Source organism: Opisthorchis viverrini, assembly GCF_000715545.1.
Source record: "Opisthorchis viverrini unplaced genomic scaffold opera_v5_184, whole genome shotgun sequence".
Lineage (NCBI taxonomy): Eukaryota > Metazoa > Platyhelminthes > Trematoda > Opisthorchiida > Opisthorchiidae > Opisthorchis > Opisthorchis viverrini.
Genome location: NW_008751839.1, coordinates 497,569 through 520,196, shown reverse-complemented (window position 1 = coordinate 520,196; position 22,628 = coordinate 497,569). Strand labels below are relative to the sequence as shown.

The 22,628-nt window shown below is 45.1% G+C and overlaps 1 protein-coding gene across 1 annotated transcript; it reads right to left on the bottom strand.

Annotated features, from left to right (window-relative positions):
• Positions 1-7,694: 7,694 nt before the first annotated feature.
• Positions 7,695-20,593, bottom strand: T265_07717 (hypothetical protein; the record flags this gene model as incomplete). Its single annotated transcript, XM_009173313.1, has 5 exons — positions 7,695-8,032; positions 13,625-13,873; positions 16,554-16,802; positions 16,935-17,153; positions 20,199-20,593. The coding sequence occupies 5 exons, from the start codon at positions 20,424-20,426 to the stop codon at positions 7,868-7,870; spliced, it is 1,110 nt and encodes a 369-aa protein (XP_009171577.1).
• Positions 20,594-22,628: the final 2,035 nt, after the last annotated feature.

The following is a 22,628-nucleotide window of genomic DNA, read 5'->3' as shown; positions in this document are numbered from 1 at the left end:
AATCGATGAATATCGTGAGTGATTCAGCTGAGATTCGGTTGAGTTTCTTGCTGAAACGAAATCGATGTGCGAATGAGTGTATACCACTAAAAGTGTCGTTCTTCACATCTATCCAGAATATTTTGTCATATCTTTGGAGAGATTCAGAATCAAATAGACCTTGGGATAAAGTTACGTACTTCGGAACCTGCAACTATCAGTTAACCAGTAAAGTGTAATTCAACAACAAAGAGCCCAATTTCAACAGCCCTATTGAGACAGCTCAACCTGATGGACGATATTTTAAGCTCTCCTTTTGGTGATATGGTCAACCTTAACTCTCAAGAACTTGATTCAATCTAGACGACTTTGCTACCAGTTATATATCGTCAACACAAACCACGAAGCAGATTAGGCGTGAAATGAGCGCACAATCTTAACCGTTTTCCACCTCATAAAGGAAGCTACTCACAAGGTTGATGAAAACTCTTCGACAGCCCACGATCGGTTTCGCCCTTTTTGGGGTTCATCAGGTAGGTGCAGTTCCCGAGTTTCCGGCAACCTTATGTTCTACATGGACCCAAATTGGACTGTTTTCGAGAAATACACTCATTTGCAAATCAATTTGATTTTCACGAGAGACTCAACTGAAGCGCTCGTTTACAATATTCTGCAACTGAATGTGCTGCACACAGGCAGCCTCGTGATTCAGTTAGCACGATATTCGAGATATCGCAGTACAGTTTCATAGAGGAAGCTATTCACAAGGTTGCTGGAAACTCTTCGACAGCCCACGATCGGTTTCGCCCTTTTTGGGGTTCATCAGGTAGGTGCAGTTCCCGAGTTTCCGTCAACCTTATGTTCTACATGAACCCAAATTGGACTGTTTTTTTGAGAAATACACTGAATCACGAGGCTGCCTGCGTGCAGCACATTCAGTTGTAGAATAACATAAACGAGAGATTCAGTTGAGTTTCTCGTGAAAACTAAATTGATTTGCAAATGAGTGTAGTTCTCGTTTTCCACCTCATTTGGACGCTCAAAAAGGAGAAACCATTGACTGAATAGCGTTGAACTTTTTGCACACTACAACCATTTCCCAAAGCCATGGGGTTGGCGAAATTCAAGCCCAGTAGGTAGATACCTATCAAATACTCCCCTGAGAGCGTATTACCAGTACTGCTAGGTTTTAAAAAAAGGTTTCTACTCTTGTCCACTTGCTTATTCATATTTTGCCTAACACAATTTCAGAATGAATGAGCCTAATCCTTCACGGAAGAAGGAATGCGGTGATTCCACATTTATAGTCAGCTCAATTTTGGAAAGAGATCTACAAAATGAGGTGATGTTTTTCAGTTCCATTCCCGTTTAGCGGAAACACCTTGTGCGGGAGAAGGAGCGAACAAAAACCAACTCGGAATTATTTTGGTTACCCCCAAAATGTCTTTACATGACCAATATCGTCTGACTAAACCATAGTAACTTCAGTTCTCATACGTCCAGATAGATGGGGCAAGCAAGACTTCTGTGATGGATTTTACTCATCAACAGAAGATGACTGAAGAGCGCATCCGTCTCCGACCTGGTTTAGCCGGTCGCCTAGTTTGTTTCACCGGGAGCTGATCGTTCCCTATTGTGATTTCAAGCGACCATGTATACCAGCACCGACCGAATCCATTCACACTCAGCTGTTCTGTTTTTCTAAGATCTATCCACCTTCTCAAATCGTACCGGTTGATTAACTGATGGTCACGACTGAACAACAAACACAAAGTAAAATATCATAGAGCAATACCTTACCAAAGCAAAGAAAACGACGGTGAGTGTTGTGCGCTGTGCCTAGGGTCATTTTATCTTGGTTAGCGGCTGTTTCAGACATGCCAGTGAACAAAGACGGTAACAAAGATGGAAACATCACAAACGAGAGACTCAACTGGGTTCCAGGTGAGTCTCTCGAAAACCAAATTAGTTTGCAAACGGGTGTATTTCGCACCTATCGAATGACGGAGTAATTGTTATGTTATCGTAACTGCATATGCAGTAGAGGGTGTATTTGAACTGAATCGCACCGTAAACTCAGGAATACTGAGTATAGAAACCGTCAGGACCCATCGATGGACAGGCATGGAAAGTACACGACAAAGAATGTCGAAGTTACTGACCATAAATTTCTGGAGAGATATGGAGGTATGCATTTTGTATCAGTGTATTGTGGACCACAGTCCCTTAACGCCTTCTTATTACCGTGAACCCCAGACTGGATAGTCGCCTGATCGCCTGACCAAACCAGAAAAAGTCAACGAACGTGCGAGCCAGCTGCTCTATCGATCATCGTCGCGTAAAAGCGGTCAGAAGTGATACTAAGAATACAACTCATCTGTCAAGGGCGAGTGATAAACAACCGATGAAATCTGTCTCAGCGAAAAACGGTTATTCCATTGGCAGTTATGTAAACCCGTTACGTTCGGAGCTGGTTCTCCTAATGCAGTAGAGCATTGGAACCATGAGCTGACCAGTAAATATTTAGTCGCCAGACTAGGATGATTACCTGAGGACTGTATGCTGTGTAAGATTATCCCGAAAAATTAGAGGTTTGTGGTTGGAGTAAACCCAACAAAAGCTGATAGGAACTAAAAGCATTCTTCTGAATGAGGAACCCCGAAAGCTAATACCGTGTTAACGCGATACCTGCGATTGACAGTGTAGGCAGTGGTCATATCAATGACCACCCCACGACGTCAGGTGCAGATACAAAATCACAATGTGCGAAACGCTATTAAACTTACTCGAATTTTTTCTCACATATGCATTTGAAACATCTGGACTTTCAAAACTACTATTCCGGCCTATTGTGCACGGTACTTTCCAAAGGATACGATAAGGCCAGCCTGGACTAGGTACCATTTATTATTTATCAGTATTAATAATGTTACGTCACCTTCGGTATTAATGCACTGATATTAGTTTCAATTTCCACCATACCCTCACGACATCGATGAGCCCTGGTGATTGATCAGATGACCGTTGATCTGTTCACCGAGCTTGGCAATCAGCTGGTACACATTTCCTCATCGATCGTGATATTACCAGTGCGCGATTGACGAGGACACTTTGATTAGTGACAAAACGGTTGCAAACTTCCAAGCTTGGCGAAAAGACCAACAGCCAACTGAACAACCACCAATGAACGCATCCGAGCTACAAATTTTCCGGTACATTTCCGCCGATGAGCCTGTTTCAGGCATACACTTACCTTATCATTGTGCCTCTGTTTTTTCAATAAGTTTATGTCTGTCTGTACGCAAAGGATAGACGGACGACCAACTATCTGGAAGGGAAACAATGACCTCGTCGGTCAGGTAGTATGAATCGAGTAAGATCCACATTGACTATACGATTTTGTACTCTTTCTCAACAGAAAAAGACTTGTTCGTCAAGTGTAGGAACTGACCAGGACTTTACCATCTAATTTAATCACGGCATGTTCATTCATGATAGCCACTGCGACTTCCATCACTGCGGAATTTCTGGTTTTTTTCCTTACACCACGCCAATTGCAAGTCCAGTTATCCACACCATCCATATCACTTTTAGTGAAATCGATGGAACTTAAGTATTCACATCTGTTCCCACAATAGACCGTTAGGGTGATGACGATATCGTGTGTGTTTCATACGCGAAATGAATGACTTACCTAGCATTGGCGATGGTGGTTGCCTGGTTATTCGCGGTCATCAAGAAGTTCCACTTAGGTCTCAAAAGAACCGCTAGTCTTCTTCGTGCTCTACTCTGAGACTAGTAGCTGAGATTGTCTCTTTCAAAAATTCAAACTGCGTTAGAATGCATCCACTGGCTATTTCGGTAGTCCTGTAGTCGAATAATTTATCAACCTGTGAATTATGACAAAAAATCACGTGTCAATCCTCATTTAACCCCAAATGAACCAACACAATGATAGCAAACAGAGTCCAATTCAAAGTCGTGAACTTTGCAACTATGAGTTTGTTTGAATCCGTCAGTATCGCTCATGTCGAGTACAGCTCAAGGACAGTTGTCGACCGGATCACACAGAGTGGATCTAAAAGCGTTCGGTACTTTCTCAGCACCCAGTATGATGACCTAAGAGGTCTGTGCGTACTGAGACATTGAATGAAGTGCCGGAACTCTGAATGTTGTACGGTAGAAAGGACGGGTGAACTTCATGTCCATTCGTCCCACGACCTGATGAATTCTACCAGTTGTGGTCACATAATTTCACTGAACTTGCAATACACCTCTAGGAAAGCATAACAAAAATAATCCGTTTGATACAGCCTTCTCTGTGCCTGTGATTCCTTATACACTTTTCAAATGTATTACACTTTAGCCATGCACTATAGGAGCTGGGATGAGCGCCACTCACCGGCTCAACGTCCAGAGGGAGGACAAGATAGCGAAGTTGTTGCGCACACAGTACAGGTTTGAGGTGAAACCACTTTGCTTTTTAAGTGTCACTTCGAAGTTCAGCTCTTTACCCAGGAGTCTCAGCTTGACAGCGTGAGCACAAATGGTACGGACTTCTGGATTCACTTACACACTTGGTCCATGTGCGTGAGCATAACAGAAGTGAACCGCGCAGTTGATCTGTACAAGGTACACACAATGAACACCCCATTTGTACGTTCGTTCAACTGCAACACCCTTTTAGCGCCTAGCTGCCACGTCAGCAGAAGGAAGCACGAGGGCTGGGATACTGCCAAGTTGCCCAAGCCTAGATAGGGGAAGTCGAGAAGCTGAGGTCGGGTTCGAACCACGAACCTTCCGGTCAGTAAATTCGCGCTCTAATCACTGAGCCATCTGGCTTAACTGACAACACGGAACTTTGCAGTACAGCCAGAAATTAGATTGGACTGCTCAAAATACAGTTCCTATCGTGAATTGGTGCAGCTGAGATGAAGGAGTAAACAGGTAGGTAGAATTTGAAGTTAGCCGGTTCCATAGTTCGCATGTGAGCTCACAATGTGGACCCATGGAAAATCCCATAGGACTTCATATTTAAGACTCATTAGGAACGAGTAAAAAGCCACTGAAGCTCAGGTATTGAAGAGTGAGTCAATCCGCATCATCATCATACCACTCAACCTCCCGATCGTCTCTTAAACAGAATCCGCACCAGTCTCAAATGAAACGGTCTACACATGACATAGATCTGGACCAGTCAACGATGAGCGTTGAAGAAAGCCATGTATTCCTTGCTTTTCCGACCAAACGAACCGGCATAAAGTGGAAAACAATATGCACAGATGAATAAGGTGCACTGGCCCTCCAGTCTCACTTTCTAATCGGACACACGTGCAAAAGATAATGAGCAAGTCGACTAGAGCGCATACACAACACCCCACTTTGGACATATACCTCAAGTCCCTTTGGACGAATTGAGATGTTTCACGTTCTACTCTCCTAATACTTGGTGCAGTCGACCGTAGCATTTGTGGTAACGAGGTTGCATTCAGCGCTTTAATGGGTGACAGAAAACGACAGCCTTTTCAAGTACAGCTGCCTGGACCAAATGAGATCAATTCAAACTGTCGTGTCCTCATACGCCACGAGAGACTTCAGTTCTGAAGCTTAGATGGGTCTTATGAAGATCTGCCACGACTTCTTCGGTCAGCAAGTAGAACGGATGTAATCGTCCTTGTGGGCGATATGAAAGCCCAAGTCGGGCGACTGAGACAGGAAGATGCAAAGCCAAATGACAGATCCGGGTTCGACAATCACAGCACGGATAATCCAAAGCGATTTCTTCAGGTGTGTGCTGAACATCAGCTGTTCCTGATCAGTACGAACTTTCAGCACAAGCGCCCACAATGGGTTACAAGGAGCCCACCAACCGCAAATCAGTTATGAACTCAGTTGGATCGTGTAGCCGTCAGTTACCAATGCAGCGCACCTCTCTTTTAGGACGTGTTGATTCCTCCGGTGAACCAACGGCAACCACCGATTTTTCCTATTTGTTCTGACTACTCATGAGTAGCGTGATCTACGCCTGCTTACTACAACGCCATTTTTTGCTCCCCTCTTGCTTGCTCCCGCCTAAGGTTTGCGCAGATCCTAGTTACTAATGTCAGGATTCTGCTACCTGTCTGCCTTTGCTTGCAATGTTGTGTCTGTTTCGACTGAAAAGCAGATCACCTTGGGGTCGAACTCTGAACCCCTCGTTTGAGAGACGAGCGCGCCATTCACTGAGACACCCTGACTGCTACGCAGCCCTGTTTTCTCTATTATGTTTGTATTGCATTTCACTTGATAGAGTTTGTTGAGATTTTGTCTCAAACGTGTCAAAGCACGCTTCGTCACGCCATCAGCTAGACTGCAGGTGTGTTAATCTGGTTACAACAGATAGTTCGCATACCAGAGGACCGTCCGCGTCGAACAACTATTTTTACCCAGCTCTGTGCTGGGTGGAAGCGACCGACAGTAGAGAGTCCATGACCTGACAACAAATTATGAAAGCACTAACCAGTAAACTGCCGCCTCGCCAGATAAAGGCCCTGGGACTAAGCTCGCCAGTGGCTAATGACTGAGAAACGTTGTCGGCAGCTATCGCCTTCAGCCCGTAGCCACCAGGTTTCCTTTTACTTCAAGCAAATAGGCTGATTCAAAATCGACCAGGTGATTACGCCATCAATTCAAATTCCTGTCTCTCTCCCCCACTAACCGATGACCGAAGCTGTAGCTGCTGGAGCCAACGTATCTTTAATACATAGTTCATAGGTAATAAATTAAACCAAACCATCTATTTACTAAAGTGCCCTGGCAAGTTGACTATGTTGTGTCCATCGTTAGCAACTTGACGACTGACCTTTAGAGTTACCTGCTTCGTTGGGCAATGTACACTAGCTCTTTACACTCTGAGAGGTATGGGGTTTTGCAAATATCATAACAGCGACTAACCCTCAGATCAAGCCAAAACAGCTTATTGACCTACTGTGTATTCCTAGGCAGGTGTTTTGATCCACACAAGCTTCGGGCGTCCTGACAGTCGTTTCAGCGGTTTCTTTTGCGTCATATCTATTTATTCGCTTGCATGGTACACCATAAAAGAGATCGATTTGCACTATGCGCTTGTCCGCAACAGTTGTGGTAGCCATGGGCCACTCAAATGATGACTATTCAGTTCCGTTTTTTGAGTCTGTAGACCATGAACTAAAGCGCTAAGTGATTCTGTCTGTCTGATATGGCAGAGAGTGAGGGAGCTACGCAGTGAATGCTTCGATGCACGGCCGTCATCGGTTGCGTGACATAACCATATCTATCAGGGTCACTAACCATTGGTTTGTCTCACCCCAGGGTACCTATCCGGAGAAACGGATTGGTAAGAGCTTTGAGGCTTCGTTGACAAGTTACGGATTGAGCATTCCTGGGACGTCTGCCTCTGATGCGCGGTTTGGCTGAGAGGGTTTTGCGAGGCAGACGAAGCAAACTACCAAACTGGCGTAACCTGTGGAGTATGAACAGTTGATCTATCGAAGGAGAGTGATCTCCAAAAACCACTTGGCGTACATCAATGAGATCTACTGATCTGATGTGCCCATAAGGATTCGCGCAGTCACATGCTTTCCCCACTAGCTGAGTCGGTTATGAATGACAGTTACTTCAAAAAATGTCCTCCTGGAATGCACGTTCCGCCGCACACAGCACACCAACCCTCCAAGGACCAAGAAGTGAGAACAGAAATATTAAATGCGCAACCACGTTCGTCCTATAGCAGGCGAGAAGACGGAGTTCCGACTCCAGCAGACAACGGTAAAAGACAACAATTACACTATCAGATCATCCTGATCACCTACGGGAGCCTGAGTTGGGAAAACAATTGTCCGGGGTGGGGGGTGGGGTACCTGCTGATAACTTAATTTGGTTTGAAATAAGTAAGTGGGTCACATCCACGAACTTCAAATTGTGGAGGGGCTTTCGAGTAAACATGTAGAAATCGATCGTCCAAATCGGGCTCCGGATCGTTCATACAATCCTCAGCATCCTTCTCGACTTCTTGGCGAACGCGCTTCTCCAAATTCTGAAGCAGCGATTGAAGAGAGATTGAAAAAAGCACAGAAACAATAGAACAAGGACAAAAGTTTACGGAGTAGAATCACACATCCTATTACGAAGCGGATAGAAGTGACAAAAAACCCCGAGAATCGTTTTCTCCAAAGGGCATTCAATCACAGGAATCAACCTTTCAAGGTGTATGCGCTCAAATATTGGTAGCTATGGTGAGTTAATTGGTTGATGTTCAGGTGGCAGCTGAACTGTCCGCCGAGTTTAGCAAATGACTTGCAAGCCTTCCGTCACCACATGAGGAGACCCACCAAAACGCAATGCCTCATGGTCTGGTGACGAATCGTTTGCAAGCCAATTGCCAAACTCGGTGAACTGATTCACTACCACCCGATCAACAGCCCAAATCAAGATGCATCAATATTCTCGGAATGAAAGCAACAGTGTTCCCACACATGAATCAACATTCAGTTTTCTCAATATGGCTTACCGAGATATACTTCACATTTGTTCTTTCATGTACAGACCGGTCATGTGCTCCGCTTAGTAGAATGCTGGGACATTTTGCTTGGCCATCTTAGTGATAAACTCGCCGAGCAGATGTACCAACTTAACATATTTGTATATGTGCTCAGCAAGACGGCCGAAGTATTATTATTATTATTATTATTATTATTATTATTATTATTATTATTATTATTATTATTATTATTATTATTATTATTATTATTATTATTATTATTATTATTATTATTATTATTATTATTATTATTATTATTATTATTATTATTATTATTATGTGCTCAGCACACGCTGAGATGGACCGAACAAGTCAGCACCACAAATACGAGGACGGTTGGCGAGCTTCCCCCACCCTGGCAGATCTTCCCTATTGACGATTTGTCACGACCTTCTTAGGGCGAGATGGCTCAATTGATTAGAGAGCGAATTTACTTACCAGAAGGTTCGAACCTGATCTTTGCCTCTCAACTTCCCCCGTCTAGGCTTGGGAAACCTGGAAGTATACCAGCCCTCGTGCCTCTTTCTGTAGGCATGGCAGTCAGGCACCGAAAGGGTGCTACAACTGAATGACGAATATCTCTTCGACAGCCCACGACCGGTTTCGCCCTTCTGTTTCGGGCTCATCAGGTAGGCGCAGTCCCCGAGTTTCCGTCAACCTTATGATCTACTTGAACCCAAATTGCACTGTTTTCGAGAAATCCACTCATTTGCAAATCAATTTGGTTTTCACGAGACTCAACTGAATCTCTCGAATATCGTGCCAGCTGAAACATGAGGCGGCCTGTGTGCAGCACATTCAGTTGTAGATTATCATAAAAGAGAGGTTCAATTGAGTCTCCCGTGAGAACCAAACTGATTTGCAAATGAGTGTGTTTCTCGAAAACAGTCTAATTTGGGTTCAAGTAGAACATAGGGTTGACGGAAACTTGGGGACTGCGCCTACCTGATGAGCCCGAAACAGAAGGGCGAAACCGGTCATGGGCTGTCGAAGAGTTTTCAGCAGCCTTGTGAGTAGTTTCCTTTATGAATGACGAATAATCTAGTTAAACCCAACCGCGAGCCAAATGTATCATCTCTCGAACATAATTCCCTGTCGGGAACAGGGTGGAATTAGGCTGTTCTTGAATTAAGACTTCACGAAAGAGGCCCTTGAAAGGGCCTCAAATTCACTCCCTCTAGCTTGCTGGACGAGTGGCCCCACAGATGAACCACCAATAATGCATGCACTTGGATTTTACAGTGACTCGCCAAAACTCTCCCTAATAGATTGTCATCAGACGTTTATCAGCACTATGAGTCTCAACAATGGGTCAGGTACTGACACCACGTAACCGCCCAAATGGCTTTGAGTTGAGGGAGTTTAGAAGATAGGGGCATTTGAGTAAACGCAGAGAGGAACAGGATTCGAACCCTTGGTTACTCACTGTGACACCGAAAAGTTGATATGACAGGACCTCAAATCGTGGTCTCATAAATCATTCAGCTGTAGGACCCTTCCGCTTCCTAAATTCCAAAACACCTGAAGGAAAGAAAGAGAGCTGGGATACTGCCAGATTGCCCAAGCCTAGACAGGGGAAGTCGAGAGGTGGAGATCAGGTTCGAATCACGGACCTTCCGGTCAGTAAATTCGCGCTCTAACCACTTGGGCCATCTCGCCCCCAAATAAGGCGTCACAATCGTGGTGACCACGTCACATGTTTTAACCCCTCTCTCGCTCTGATCAAGATATATGTGATGTGGGAATGGTCCAGTGAGCTTGACGCTATAACTGCCTTTAATTTGTAACCAAGTCTTTCCGTTCTAATCACCACATTTCCTTATCGCGTCTAGATCCGTGGAATGTCACGATATTGTGATCGGTCAGTACATGTAATCCCCCCTGGTATAATAAATGTGGTGGTACTAGTGCATCTCTCCATACACCTACTGGTTTACGACAATTTGTAAGAGGAATTTGGAGAGGTGTTCACTAATCGAGGTACTTTTCCGGAAATCATGTGAACGGGAAAATTGCTGCTCTCCGAAGAGGGAGTTGCTTTTGGGAACGGCGTAGGGGAGAAATACGAGGACGGCGCTCCACTGAGAGCTACCGACTGTTTTCCGTCCGCTGTTCCAGAGTTTATAGAACCCGACCAAAAACGAAAGATGGACGTATGCAGTTCGCTGGTTTTCTTCTGGATGATTCATTGCGACAGTGCCCAGTTTGCTTTATGTGGCCTCCAATGGCTCAGTTCAATAGGTAAAGGGCAAATGCGGTGGGCGCACAACACTCAACTGGAGACGAGAGGTTTATTCGTTAATGCGTAGTGGTAGAGAAATCAGAGCATCGAGAAAATCCAAGACCGCCAAGGAAGAGTACTGGAGAACGATAGCTAAACGCTCGACTATTACTAGTTTCTACGGGCTATCGAGAGTTTATAGAGACATAAAGGGAACAAAAGACCGTATCCCTACCAGGAACTGTGAACAAAACGGAATGCATATAATCTGTGAACCACATTACTTAGTCAGTAATGCAAGACAGTTTTTCGAAAAAGTGAGAAACATACTGGAGAGATCGAAAGAACGGCCTCACTTGATGTGAGCTCATGTCCATATCAGTGGGTCTTAACTTCCTCAAGAAGACCGTCGATACACTGTTGGATAGCCATGGTGTACTAAATTGATTTCTGGAGAAAGAAAACAGCCTACGTCTGACCACATACTTATAAGTCGATCGAGAGTACTATGAACAACTCCAAGGAGTAACAAGGGGGTCCCAACTTTCAGGACTTATTGCAGAAGCCAAAATGTAGAAACTGGGACGGATAGTGTTGCCAGATATTAATTCCACAATATGGATGCGTTATGCGTACGACTACCAGAAGGAAACGACGTAAAACGAGCAATCAGATTGGTAAACAACGTTTTCGATGACAATTCACAATGGGAGAAAAATGGTGAGAAACTGGTATTTTTTTATCTTCTTATCACAAAATTGTCAGGTGGGCAACCAAGGTTCACAGAAAGGCGATGTATACGGTCCAGATCCACAGCTATCGCAAACGAAGCTTAACTCGGACTGAAACGCATTACAACAATAAGGAGTCAAAGATGCAAAGTGACGTTAACATATGTACAGTTTCTCATACACGAGGTTCAGTGCAACAAACACCACGTGGGGCCGACAGGAAAGGAGCTTTCTACAAGCTACACAGACAAATTCGCTGCTAAAAAATAAAATCGCTTCACTCGTCCGCCAGAAAGTGCACGAATTCGACCAGAACAAAGTCCACATACTGGTCCAAACAAGGAATAGAGAGAATGCGACTTAATGGAATCGGGGTACTCGACTGAAAAAGCTATCAACAAACTGACTGATTTCGAGCCGATCCACTAACCACCAAGCAGAAGAGAGTTCTACAACCATGGAGCTGGAAACTGCACAAGGAATCAGAGGAGACGCGTATGAAAGGAGCAGGCATATCAGACTAAAGAGGATTAATCAATATACCCGGAATGCACAAACCAACCGAACTGAACAAATAATGAAGAATGACTTATCAAGAAAGTGTCTGAAAACCAGTCGAACGCGAGTGACTTCCCTAGTACAGGAAGAATCACTACATCAAACAGATTAGAAACCAGCCAAGCAAACCAGAGAAAATTGGATCGCAGTGCAATATAAATTAAGAACCGACCAATCGGACCATAGAGAGAAGTGCTGAAAACGGAAGCAGTCATAAAAGCCATACAAATCCGAGGAAGACAACGATACAACGCAACTCAGAAACAGACCAATCAGAACTGGAGTAAAGGTTTTGGAAACGAAGCTATTCAACAAACTAATCGAGTGCGAGGAATACAGGCTACAACGCAACACAGTTTACAAACGAACACGAGTAACAAATCACATAAACAGATAGTAAATAACCCTTGAGAAATGTATAAACCCGGTCAGGTAGGCACTGACGATATCCGTTCGATCGGTGACGAGATTATCCTCGGCTAATTACTGAGCTCGGCGAACAGATCAACAACGAACTAGCAATCTACCAAAAATTAGGTATTTCGGCTGTAGCAGCCAGTCTAAGTTCGGATGGAAGCAACTGTAAGGCCCATGGGGGAGAGGTGACAGTGGCCTTCGGCTAAAAAATTGAGTCAGCTCCAATAGGAGCACGATGTCTGAAAGCGAACACTAACTCAGCATCATCAACTCCATCAGCCGTTTTAGCCACCACAGGTTCGTTCACGAATGATTTAGGGAAGTGGGTAGATAGTTGCGCATTGGGGGCCGTAGCTGACATAATACATGCGTAAGTACACGGTTGTCAGTGGGCTGAAGTCTTCACATCAAACTCTGATCCTAAGGCAACAAATAGGTGCCAGCAAGTTATCGCAAAGCATAAATTTTTGGGAACAGTTTGACGCGTATTGTCCAATTCTCAGTAAACTACTCATCCGCTGACAAACCCGGTATGAGATACTTTGTTGTCAAAAAAAGCACCATGCGATAGCAAGAAAGCATGCACCGCAATAATATTCTAGGTGATGAAGCGATTTGGAATTCATCCCGCAAGTCAGTCAGTCTACGGCTGGAGATACTGTACAGCTGTTCACTCCTTGCTGGGACTCAAAAACAGTGCACAACTAACGTATCTGTGGGAAGATTTGAACCTGGAATATCCCCGTAAGTAGTTAGTTGGGCATCGTAGCATTCGAACATGGGTGACTGACTGGCAGTATGATCAACTTGCACCTAGACGGGATATAATGTAACCCACCCCTTGGTCACGCGATTCACATCACCTGTTCACGTTTCAAGTGGAACTGTTGGAGAGGCCGAATAAGGACGAAAAAGCTGTACGGTGTTTCTCGGCTTTCCATTATGGACTGACTTCACTTGCAGAATGGAACTGTGATTGAACCCTAGTTGAATAGGACAGCATAGATGATTGATCAGGATTACAGCAAATCCTAAACTGATAAACTGACGTGGAACATTTTCAGATGCTAAAATGGAACCCGAATTCATCCGTATGACTGACGATTCTGCAATTTTGACTAACAAGCGTCAACAAAAAAAGTAATTGTGAGAAGAACTTACCTTTGCCTCGTCCTGAGTGAACAGATTGGCCTCGATGCAACGCTTTTGAAACAAAAGGATGGGGTCCCGACCACTCCGGACGGACTGGACTTCTTCCCGGGTCCGGTAACTAGTCCCTGGATCGCTCATACTGTGACCATGGTAACGATAAGTCTCAGTTTCCAGGAGCAGTGGTCCTTTGCCCGACATGCACCAGTCTCGGGCAAAACGCATCGCCTCGCGAACAGTGAGTACGTCCATACCGTCAACCTGAACAATCGGAACAATTTAACCATCAAGGTTAAACCTGTCATAAAGATATGGCACCTTCCAAAGAGGCCCAAATAAAATGGTTCAAAACAGTCATATCAGTAACCGTCCATACCGTCAACCTGAACAATCGGAAAATGAGCCATCAAGGTTAAATCTCTCATAAAGATATAGCACCTCCCAGAAAGACCCAAATAAAATGGTTCAGAACAATCATATCAGTAACCTAACGCACTACTCATAAGGTTGCTGAAAACCCGCGGACAGCTATAACCGGTCTCGCCCTTCTTCAACCACCACAAGTTGAATCTCCTGTCAAAACCAAATTCGAGAGCATGTAGGCAGTTTCGTGCGGAAAATGAACAAGCCTTGAACTAGTTAATCGTTCGGAAGAAGGTTCGTTCAGCTGTAGTATCCTTTCGTCGCCTAACTGCTATGCCACCCATAGGAGGCACGAGGGCTGGGATACTGCCAGGTTGCCCAAGCCTAGACAGGGGAAGTCGAGAGGCAGAGGTCGGATTCGAATCACGGACCTTCCGGTCAGTAACTTCGCGCTCTAACCACTTGGGCCACCTCGCCCCAAGAAGTCTGTTATCCTAGTTTAATTCGCTGAAATATTCTCGCCATATTCGATTTGCTTTGTCAACAGTGGCAGGATTGGCTTTTTACTCCGACTTATTGCTGGTGGAGCATAGCTGTTCAATTCATTTCATGAATCCAACCAGGATTATTGACTGGGTTTTTCACATCTGAACAGTCAGCGTGCAGAATCCGGAACGTTCGAAACGAAGGGTTAAGCAGGGTCTGACCTTAATGGACCCTCATGAAGTGAATTACTATTCCACCTAATCGGTGGAAGTTCGGTGTGACACTGGAAGACAGTCGGAGAGGAGATAATAGAAGGATGGTTAACTCCGGCAGCTATCGTTTCCATACTTCTCCTATTTAGGACGCGAATCCCGCCTTCAGCAAACTTTATGGAGCAGCGCAGTTCAATCAAATGACGTGCGGATATAGCTTCTCGTCTTTCTATTTGAGTTGTGTACATGGCCTCGAAAAGACATTTCAATTTACTGATCCAAGCTCCTCGCATTTGGTACTGTTAAAAAAACGCAAACATGTGCCATTCGTCCGTTGATCACGAGTGCGAAAAACAGTCTATCTTACACCGTTTTTAAGCTAAGCGACTGGCCGTCGGTAACGTAGGAATTTCCAATCCAATCTGTAGCCGAGTAGGTGTGAACGAGGTTATTTTTGTACTGATCTAAAACTCAAAATGATATCTACCTCATTAGGAGTAGCAACGCCCAATCAGCCGCTCGCTGTAGTGTTTTGCCTGTCAAACTCTCTTCATGGGAAACATCGTTCGAGGTCGTGCGGTTTTCTCAGTTCCGGTATACTACTTAGATGGAAGTTACACAGGAAGCGAGGCCAAAGTCAAACAAAGCTATGCAAGTCCATTTTCTAATCTAATTTAAGCACAATCATGAATGTTCGAAATCATCATCAATAACAGCATAAAATCAGTATTCAACAGTGATACTTCGCTGTCGTACAACAATGATTTATTTGGAAGCCTTACTATGAAGAAAAGAATGAAATCGGATGGGGAAGGGACTTAGTGTTGGCCTACCACAACCAATCCGGGATGCCTCCACCTTCAGACACTCATTCAAACAATCTGGAAAGAAACTGAAAACAAGAGCGCAATTGACATCGATTAGCAACCAAATCCTGCAGCGTCTCCAACCGGGCGCAGTGAGGATCATGCAGCCCCCATCCTGCAAGGCAAATCGTGATCACTTTCATACTCCTCTGCCAAGTTAAAGGTTGGTCACCTCTCTGCTTCCACCAACGAGTGCAATCTCAATATCACGCGGGAAGATATTGAAATTAAGCAATATCGCTAGCGCATCGGATAAACAACTCACTTGTGGCCTTGTGGAGACACCTCCTTGGGTATGTCGTCTCGTCCTCTCTTTGTTTCCAAATGAGCCTTTATTGCACTACGCTTAACTAGACACCACGCCCAAGAACGACTTAGAACTTATGTGAGGTGCATAATGCTTCGTCGATCCAGCCTGCTTTGTTAGTACGTACAACCTGGGTCCTTGTGATACAAGAGAAGTAGTTCCGTAGAGCAGCTATAAGACAGGAGTCACCCTTATACCATAACCCTCGACTGGTGGCCACGTATCGTTTTTCGACTTGTTTTGGCAGGACCCAGTTCAGTATGCTTCGTCCAAAGACGCATCCATTCGTATTTTTGTTTGTCATCCCCTTAGTGTACCGTTAAATTGAAGATAGACTGTCTCTAGTTCGACTGCTGGGTAATTTTGCGGACATCAGAAACCGATACTGCAAAAAAAGACTTGCAAAAATTGTTACCTTCAAAGTGTTCCTCATGTGGGTATCTCCTACGCGGAGGGATTCCGAGAACCTGACCTATTTGCAGAGGCCAATATTAAAAGGAGGCTCCCCGTGGCTCGCTGCACCCCATAAGTGCTATAATTGATTGTAAACGTGGACGGGCGTCGTAAGGCAATATGATGGGCTAAGATACAGGTCACCCGCTTAACTTACAGGAGACGAGAGAACGCCCCTTGCTTGGAATGACGTGAAGCTCTTTTGTGGCGCATTCGATCGTATAAACGGCGTCGACAAAGCACACCATACTCACCCATAAGCCTGGTATGTAGTCCCCACGAGTGTAGTAGGCCGTGTTTGCGGAGGCCCGATTAGCGGCAGTTCCCATACCATACTTGTTGTTTTCGCATATGAACACCACTGGCAGATTCCACAGTTTCGCCATGTTGTACGCTTCGAACACCTGGCCCTGATTGGCAGCTCCATCACCGTACAGAGTCACGGAAATGTTTGGATCACCTCGATATTTCATCCGTAGTCCGATTCCCACTCCAAGGGGGACCTTTTCGGGGGGGGGGGGAATAAGAATAAAATAAAATGAATTAAGTGGGAAAAGCGTGACTGTGAGACAGGATTGGTCAACACAGGTTCACACGGCTATCCAATGGATCTACAGGACAGAAATACCACCTACCTGAGCTCCTACGATCCCATTGCCGCCGTAAAAGTCCTTGTGATATAGGTGCATACTGCCACCAACACCGGCTGAGCAACCAGTCTTTCGTCCGAGCAATTCAGCAAAGATGGACTTTACGGACACCCCACGAGTATGAGTAAAACCGTGACAACGGTAGGCCGTGATGATTGTGTCGCCTGGTTTCAGCGCAGCCTCTATACCGACAACAACAGCTTCCTATCGAAAGAAAACGGGCACAGGACAATGGTTGTTGGAGAAGTATGGTTTGCAAAATAACCCGTAAGACCATTTGACTGGACATAGAAATCACGAACGGCTGAGGCAAACTGAAGTTGATAACAAAGCATCTTATGTTGCATTTAGGGTATCAACATTTATCAGAATGGGATTGCAACCCTACCACGCAAAGGGATCTAAGCCCCATGCAAGAGTTCCCTGAATGGCAGTTGTGCCACGATCTAATAAGAGAGCCAATAAGAAGCAGCTACTCATTGAGAGAAGAAGGTAGCGCCAAAGTATGACTATTATAGGTTGGGCCCTCCTAATGTGTCTCTCCTGCTAGGACCTCAGCTCAAAGAAACAGAAACTGGTCCTGTTCTTCTTCTTGGAGTTTCTCATACACGAAGTTCAACTAATAGACTGACCAGACTTGAACCTTTTGACCTAATATAGGACTATTATAAAGGGGATTTGTGAGGTACATTGTCCGTTGGTATGCAGAGGATGTGACTTGACCACATCAACGCTCATGAGGACAGTTGAGTGATTGGGTGAAATGCTGCACATCCTACCGCTGATCTACCGTTCCGACTACATCTTGACAGGGATTCAGATACACCGGAGACCAACGTGTATATCCTAGCAGCAGTGACCACGATTCGGACCCAATTTCTGAAATCATTACTGACAAAAATATTGGTTTCCGGCACTTACGGTCTCCTGCCACGTCTTCATTTCCAATTACTCTTTATCTACGTACAATATGGCTTGATGGGGCGGAATGGCTCAAGTGGTTAGAGCGTGAATTTACTGATCGGAAGGTCCGTGGTTCAAACCAAACCTCTGCCTCCCGACTTCCCCTGTCTAGGCTTGGGCAACCTGGTAGTATTTCAGCCCTTGTGCTTCCTTCGGGTGGCATGGCAGCTAGGCACCAGGAGGGTGTTACAGCTGAACCATTTTATACGACTTGGTGGTTACGACGGCCGCTGATATAACAATGCTTTATACGCCACATGCACTAATCCACTTCTTTCGGTATGGGCGTACTCAAATTGATGGCAGATCCCCGTCCTGGCAATCCGTACACTTGTTGTTTCACAGATGAAAATACAGCAATTTACCACAACTAATTAATCTCATTCGCACACCCCATTAGACACTATGCGTTCGCCTTGGTCTCGAGAAACAACAGTTAACCACTTCGCTGAAACAGCAAAGCAAATAAGGAACCTCTGGGATACTTAGCCTCATGCCTGCGTTGCAGGCCAGAAAAGCAGAAAATCGCTCTGATATGCCAAGAACAAGCGAAACCACTACGCCTTCACTCCCTCTCCCATCAGAAAATATTGGTCAGACAGCACAAAAAACAGTCGCGTAGGCTCAAAAACGCGTTCACTGCCAGTTGTGGACAATGGAGGCTGAGAGACAAGACCTGCAGCTTGCACCCGTTGATGGAACTTTGTGGTGTTCGGGAAGGTGTAAATTCAAATAATTAAGAAGCGCACTAAAAACCACGATTTGAACAGGGACCCAATTCTTGTTTGAAGTGTTTGTGCATCGAATACGGCTGTGAACCGGTAACCACCAATATGAAGGGAACAGACGCATTTCGACGGGAAAGCTCGAATAAGATTCACAGAAAAAGCAACATAGCTCCTCCAAAGAGAAGCCAAAATAAAACTATCTATCGTCACAATGTGCGACTCGAGGTGATCAACATATTTTTTCAAGTTCCATTTGTTGATGAGTCAATATTTTAGGTAGGTCAAGGAAACGTACGGGCCCGTCTACCAATGGCAAACGTCATCATCATCATCATCAAAGACAGCAACATCAGTGTTGACACTGATGCTTCACTGCCGTACCAATGGCACACAAAAAGAAGACGGTGGGATCATCCATTAGAAAACAACGTCCAAGCAGTATTAACAGTTTCGTTAGCTACTGCTCCTACTTGAAGTAATAACAACCGGTCAACCGTAGCACTTTCTGTTCCTAGCTGCCATGCTGTTGGGGATATCGGTATCCCCAAAAACGAAAGAAGCACGAGGGCTGATATACTGCCTAAGATTAAACAGAAGCAGTCCGGATGCTGAGGATGAACTCAAACGATGAACGTTCCGGTCAGTAAGTTCTCACCTTAACTACTAGGCTATCTCGAGCTCTCCTCAAAGTATCGTAGACAGTTCAGTTTGAACTCACAAAATTTGCGGACGATCGGTTCATTACTGGGCGTATACTCGTTTGCGTTTCACGTCACACATACGGCGTCCCAAAAAAGTTCATTTCGGCGAAATGGCTTGGAGCATAGGAAAATAGGAAACCGTCCATTAAAAAGACTACCATTTTGCATAGACTTCTGACGTTGATAAGCCGAGATGATACCAACCAACGGGAGCAGGCCATCCATATAATCACGTGACTACTAGTGATCTATAAAGACCACTCACTTTATTGGATGAGTGAAAACCAGGCGCATACAAGCAAATGGGCGTAAGGAACGGCCCAAGTTGTTTCGTCTGATTCCTGTGCATGATGCAGGATTCAGGAGTGTTCGGGACGCTAAAGGCAGGACTTTAGGCTAACAGAATACGGGAAACTCCAACGGTGCCTAACTGTGAAAGGCCGAATAACATTCCCATGTGTCTAGCTGACCCAAACCTCACTGATATGTGTTTCTTGATATCAACACTTCTTGTCATGTGTATTGATCATATGAAGTGTGCAGATCAAGTGTGTACCCTGCACACGATTGCAATGATGCCTTAGTTAATCAACAATACAGGTGGTCCCAGAGAATTAATGCTGAGATTTTATAAGAACGATTGGAAGAGCATATGTGGGTCAGGCAACTCAAAGACTGTTGGGGTGGGACGAGAGAATTATGTTCAACTGAGTATTGGCCGTGATAATATAAATAAAATGACTTCAGGTGACAGATATACTGATCTACTACCCTCTGATGAAAGAGGAATTGGATAAACACATTGTCACAGGAACATAAGAACCAATTAGCATGGCGAAACATTTCTAATGTCTCACCTGACCAGAGTAGAGGTGACAAAATCCTCTGATTTTCTTTTCCTTGTACATATTGCTACACGCCGTCTCCATCCGTCGAATTCGCTGCAAAGTTTCCAGATAAGCTAGCGCGTCCTCACGGCTACACAGTGTTTGTGCTGGTGGCAATGAGTCCAGCTTGAAAGACTTATACTCCTCCAGATTGAAGGTCGCGGAGGGAACCACCGTGGACAGAAACTTGCGCGGCATAAGTACGCCAAGACACTTTGTCTGTGTGATTGTTCCCTTACCTAGAGACTTTTGGAAAACTCACGTGCAGTTGTAGGAAACTCACCATTACAATGCGAAAACCAGCGAGCATCTTCGAAACGGGCAGAGACAACTGAATTCTAATCCAGCAGAAAAATCAGTGAGCTTTAAAGGAACAAAAAAAGCTTGACTGAACAAATGAATCCAGTGAATCAAAAAAAAGAGAAGTAAAATAGAAAAAATAAATCGTTCAGCTGTAGCGCCCTTTTGGTGCCTAGCTGCCATGCCACCCAAAGGAAGCACGAGAGCTGGGATACTGTCAGGCTGCCCAAGCCTAGACAGGGGAAGTCGAGTGGCGGAGGTCGGGTTCGAACCACGGACCTTCCGGTCAGTAAATTCGCGCTCTAACCACTTGAGCGCGTCTCGGGTTCCAGCGATGGTTTCAAAGGCGTTCGAAAATAGGTTGAAGGCAGATTCGTTTCCAAAGAGGAAACGCCTCACCCAAGCGTTTTATCACACCTGTGTATTTTTACAGGGGAACCCACAGGATGGAACATTGGATTTCAACAGATTGTATAAAGCATCAATATGAACTGGGAAGGGCATGTGCGGCATTGATTGTAATTGCTAAGGCCTAAACCAATGTGCACACTGCGTGCGACGTAAAGCCACGATTGCTACCAACCTAGTGGGGAAAAATCTTTCACCTGTAGCACCCTTTGGGTGCATGACTGCCATCACCTAGTGAAATCTTCTATAAAAGTAGTGGCTGTTCCGGGGGCAGAATGGCTCAGTGGTTAGAGAGCGAATTTGCTGACCGGAAGGTCGTAGTTCGAGGACCTCCGCTTCTCGAATACCTCTGTCTAGGCTTGGGTGACCTGGCAGTATTCCAGCCCTCATTCTTCACTCTGGTGGCATAGCAGTTATGCACCGAAAGGGTGCTACAGCTGAACGGTCCTTTTCGTGGCTGTTCCGTCAACCGATCGACTGCTGATGTAGGTGATAACAGAGTTGTTACCTCAAATCGATTCCAGATAACCTGTACAATATACACAACCAATTACTGTCACCACCCTCTTATCCCAAGGAACCGCCCCTGGTTAGTATAGGATAGTACGCCTATATGCCGTAAGACCTAAGGTAGCATTAGAGGATGAGAAAGACAAAACGGAAATCTGTAATTTCACCGTTTGGTCCTGTCCTGAGCGTCAGTGTCTAGGCGTTCTCCTCATCTGTTGTGCCTACTACAAGGTGTCGGAAGGCACTATTTAAGTTGACTTCGGTTCAGCTTATCAGTTCAGCTGACAAGATGAGCTCTGGAAAGCTCAGTAGTCAAGGGGCAAACCTACTAACCAGGAGGTTCAAGTGTACGTTGGTTCCAGCTGCTACAGCCGGAAATGGGGAAGAGACGGGAAAACATAGACAGGCACTGAAGACTCCAGCTGAAGCCGATCGAAAGGGTCACCATCATCTCGACCGGGCAAATGCAGCAGAGGAATCATCATGTAATTGTGGACAGATTTATCTTTGGACCCCCGCTCCCTGGAGCCTTCAAACGATCAAAAGCTGATTCATAAAGAGCGAAGTTTCGATATCGCGATACACTAAAGACCAGTGGCCGATTATACTTTATTTGTTTTCTGCGGGGCGAGATGGCCCAAGTGGTTAGAGCGCGAATTTACTGACCGGAAGGTCCGTGGTTCGAATCCGACCTCCGCCTCTCGACTTCCCGTCTAGGCTTGGGCAACCTGGCAGTATCTCAGCCATCGTGCTTCCTTCGGGTGGCATGGCAGCTAGGCACCGGAAGGGTACTACATCTGAACGCTTTCATTTGTTTTCTGGATGATGGCGGACCACCCGGACTGCCTAACACACTTGTGGTTCAAACCGGCCATAGAAGGCTAGATGATCCACTTTGGTAATTGAGGTACCTAGTAAGAACCAAATTTGAGATTAAATCAGATACTTCAGGAGCCGTCCGTCGGTGGTTTGGAGCCAAAGCTCGGGTAGCCCTCCTGGACCAAAAAACAAGTCTATAAGCGTAATAACGCTCCTCAGTTTAGCGAACACACACGAGAAGGCAATAAATCAAACTTTTGCAGCAAAGGTTACATTTGTGGACAGTACTTAATGGCATTCCAAAAGGATTAAATGACAAACGTTATATAACGGACAAGTAAAAACGAAGCATACAAGTTTATG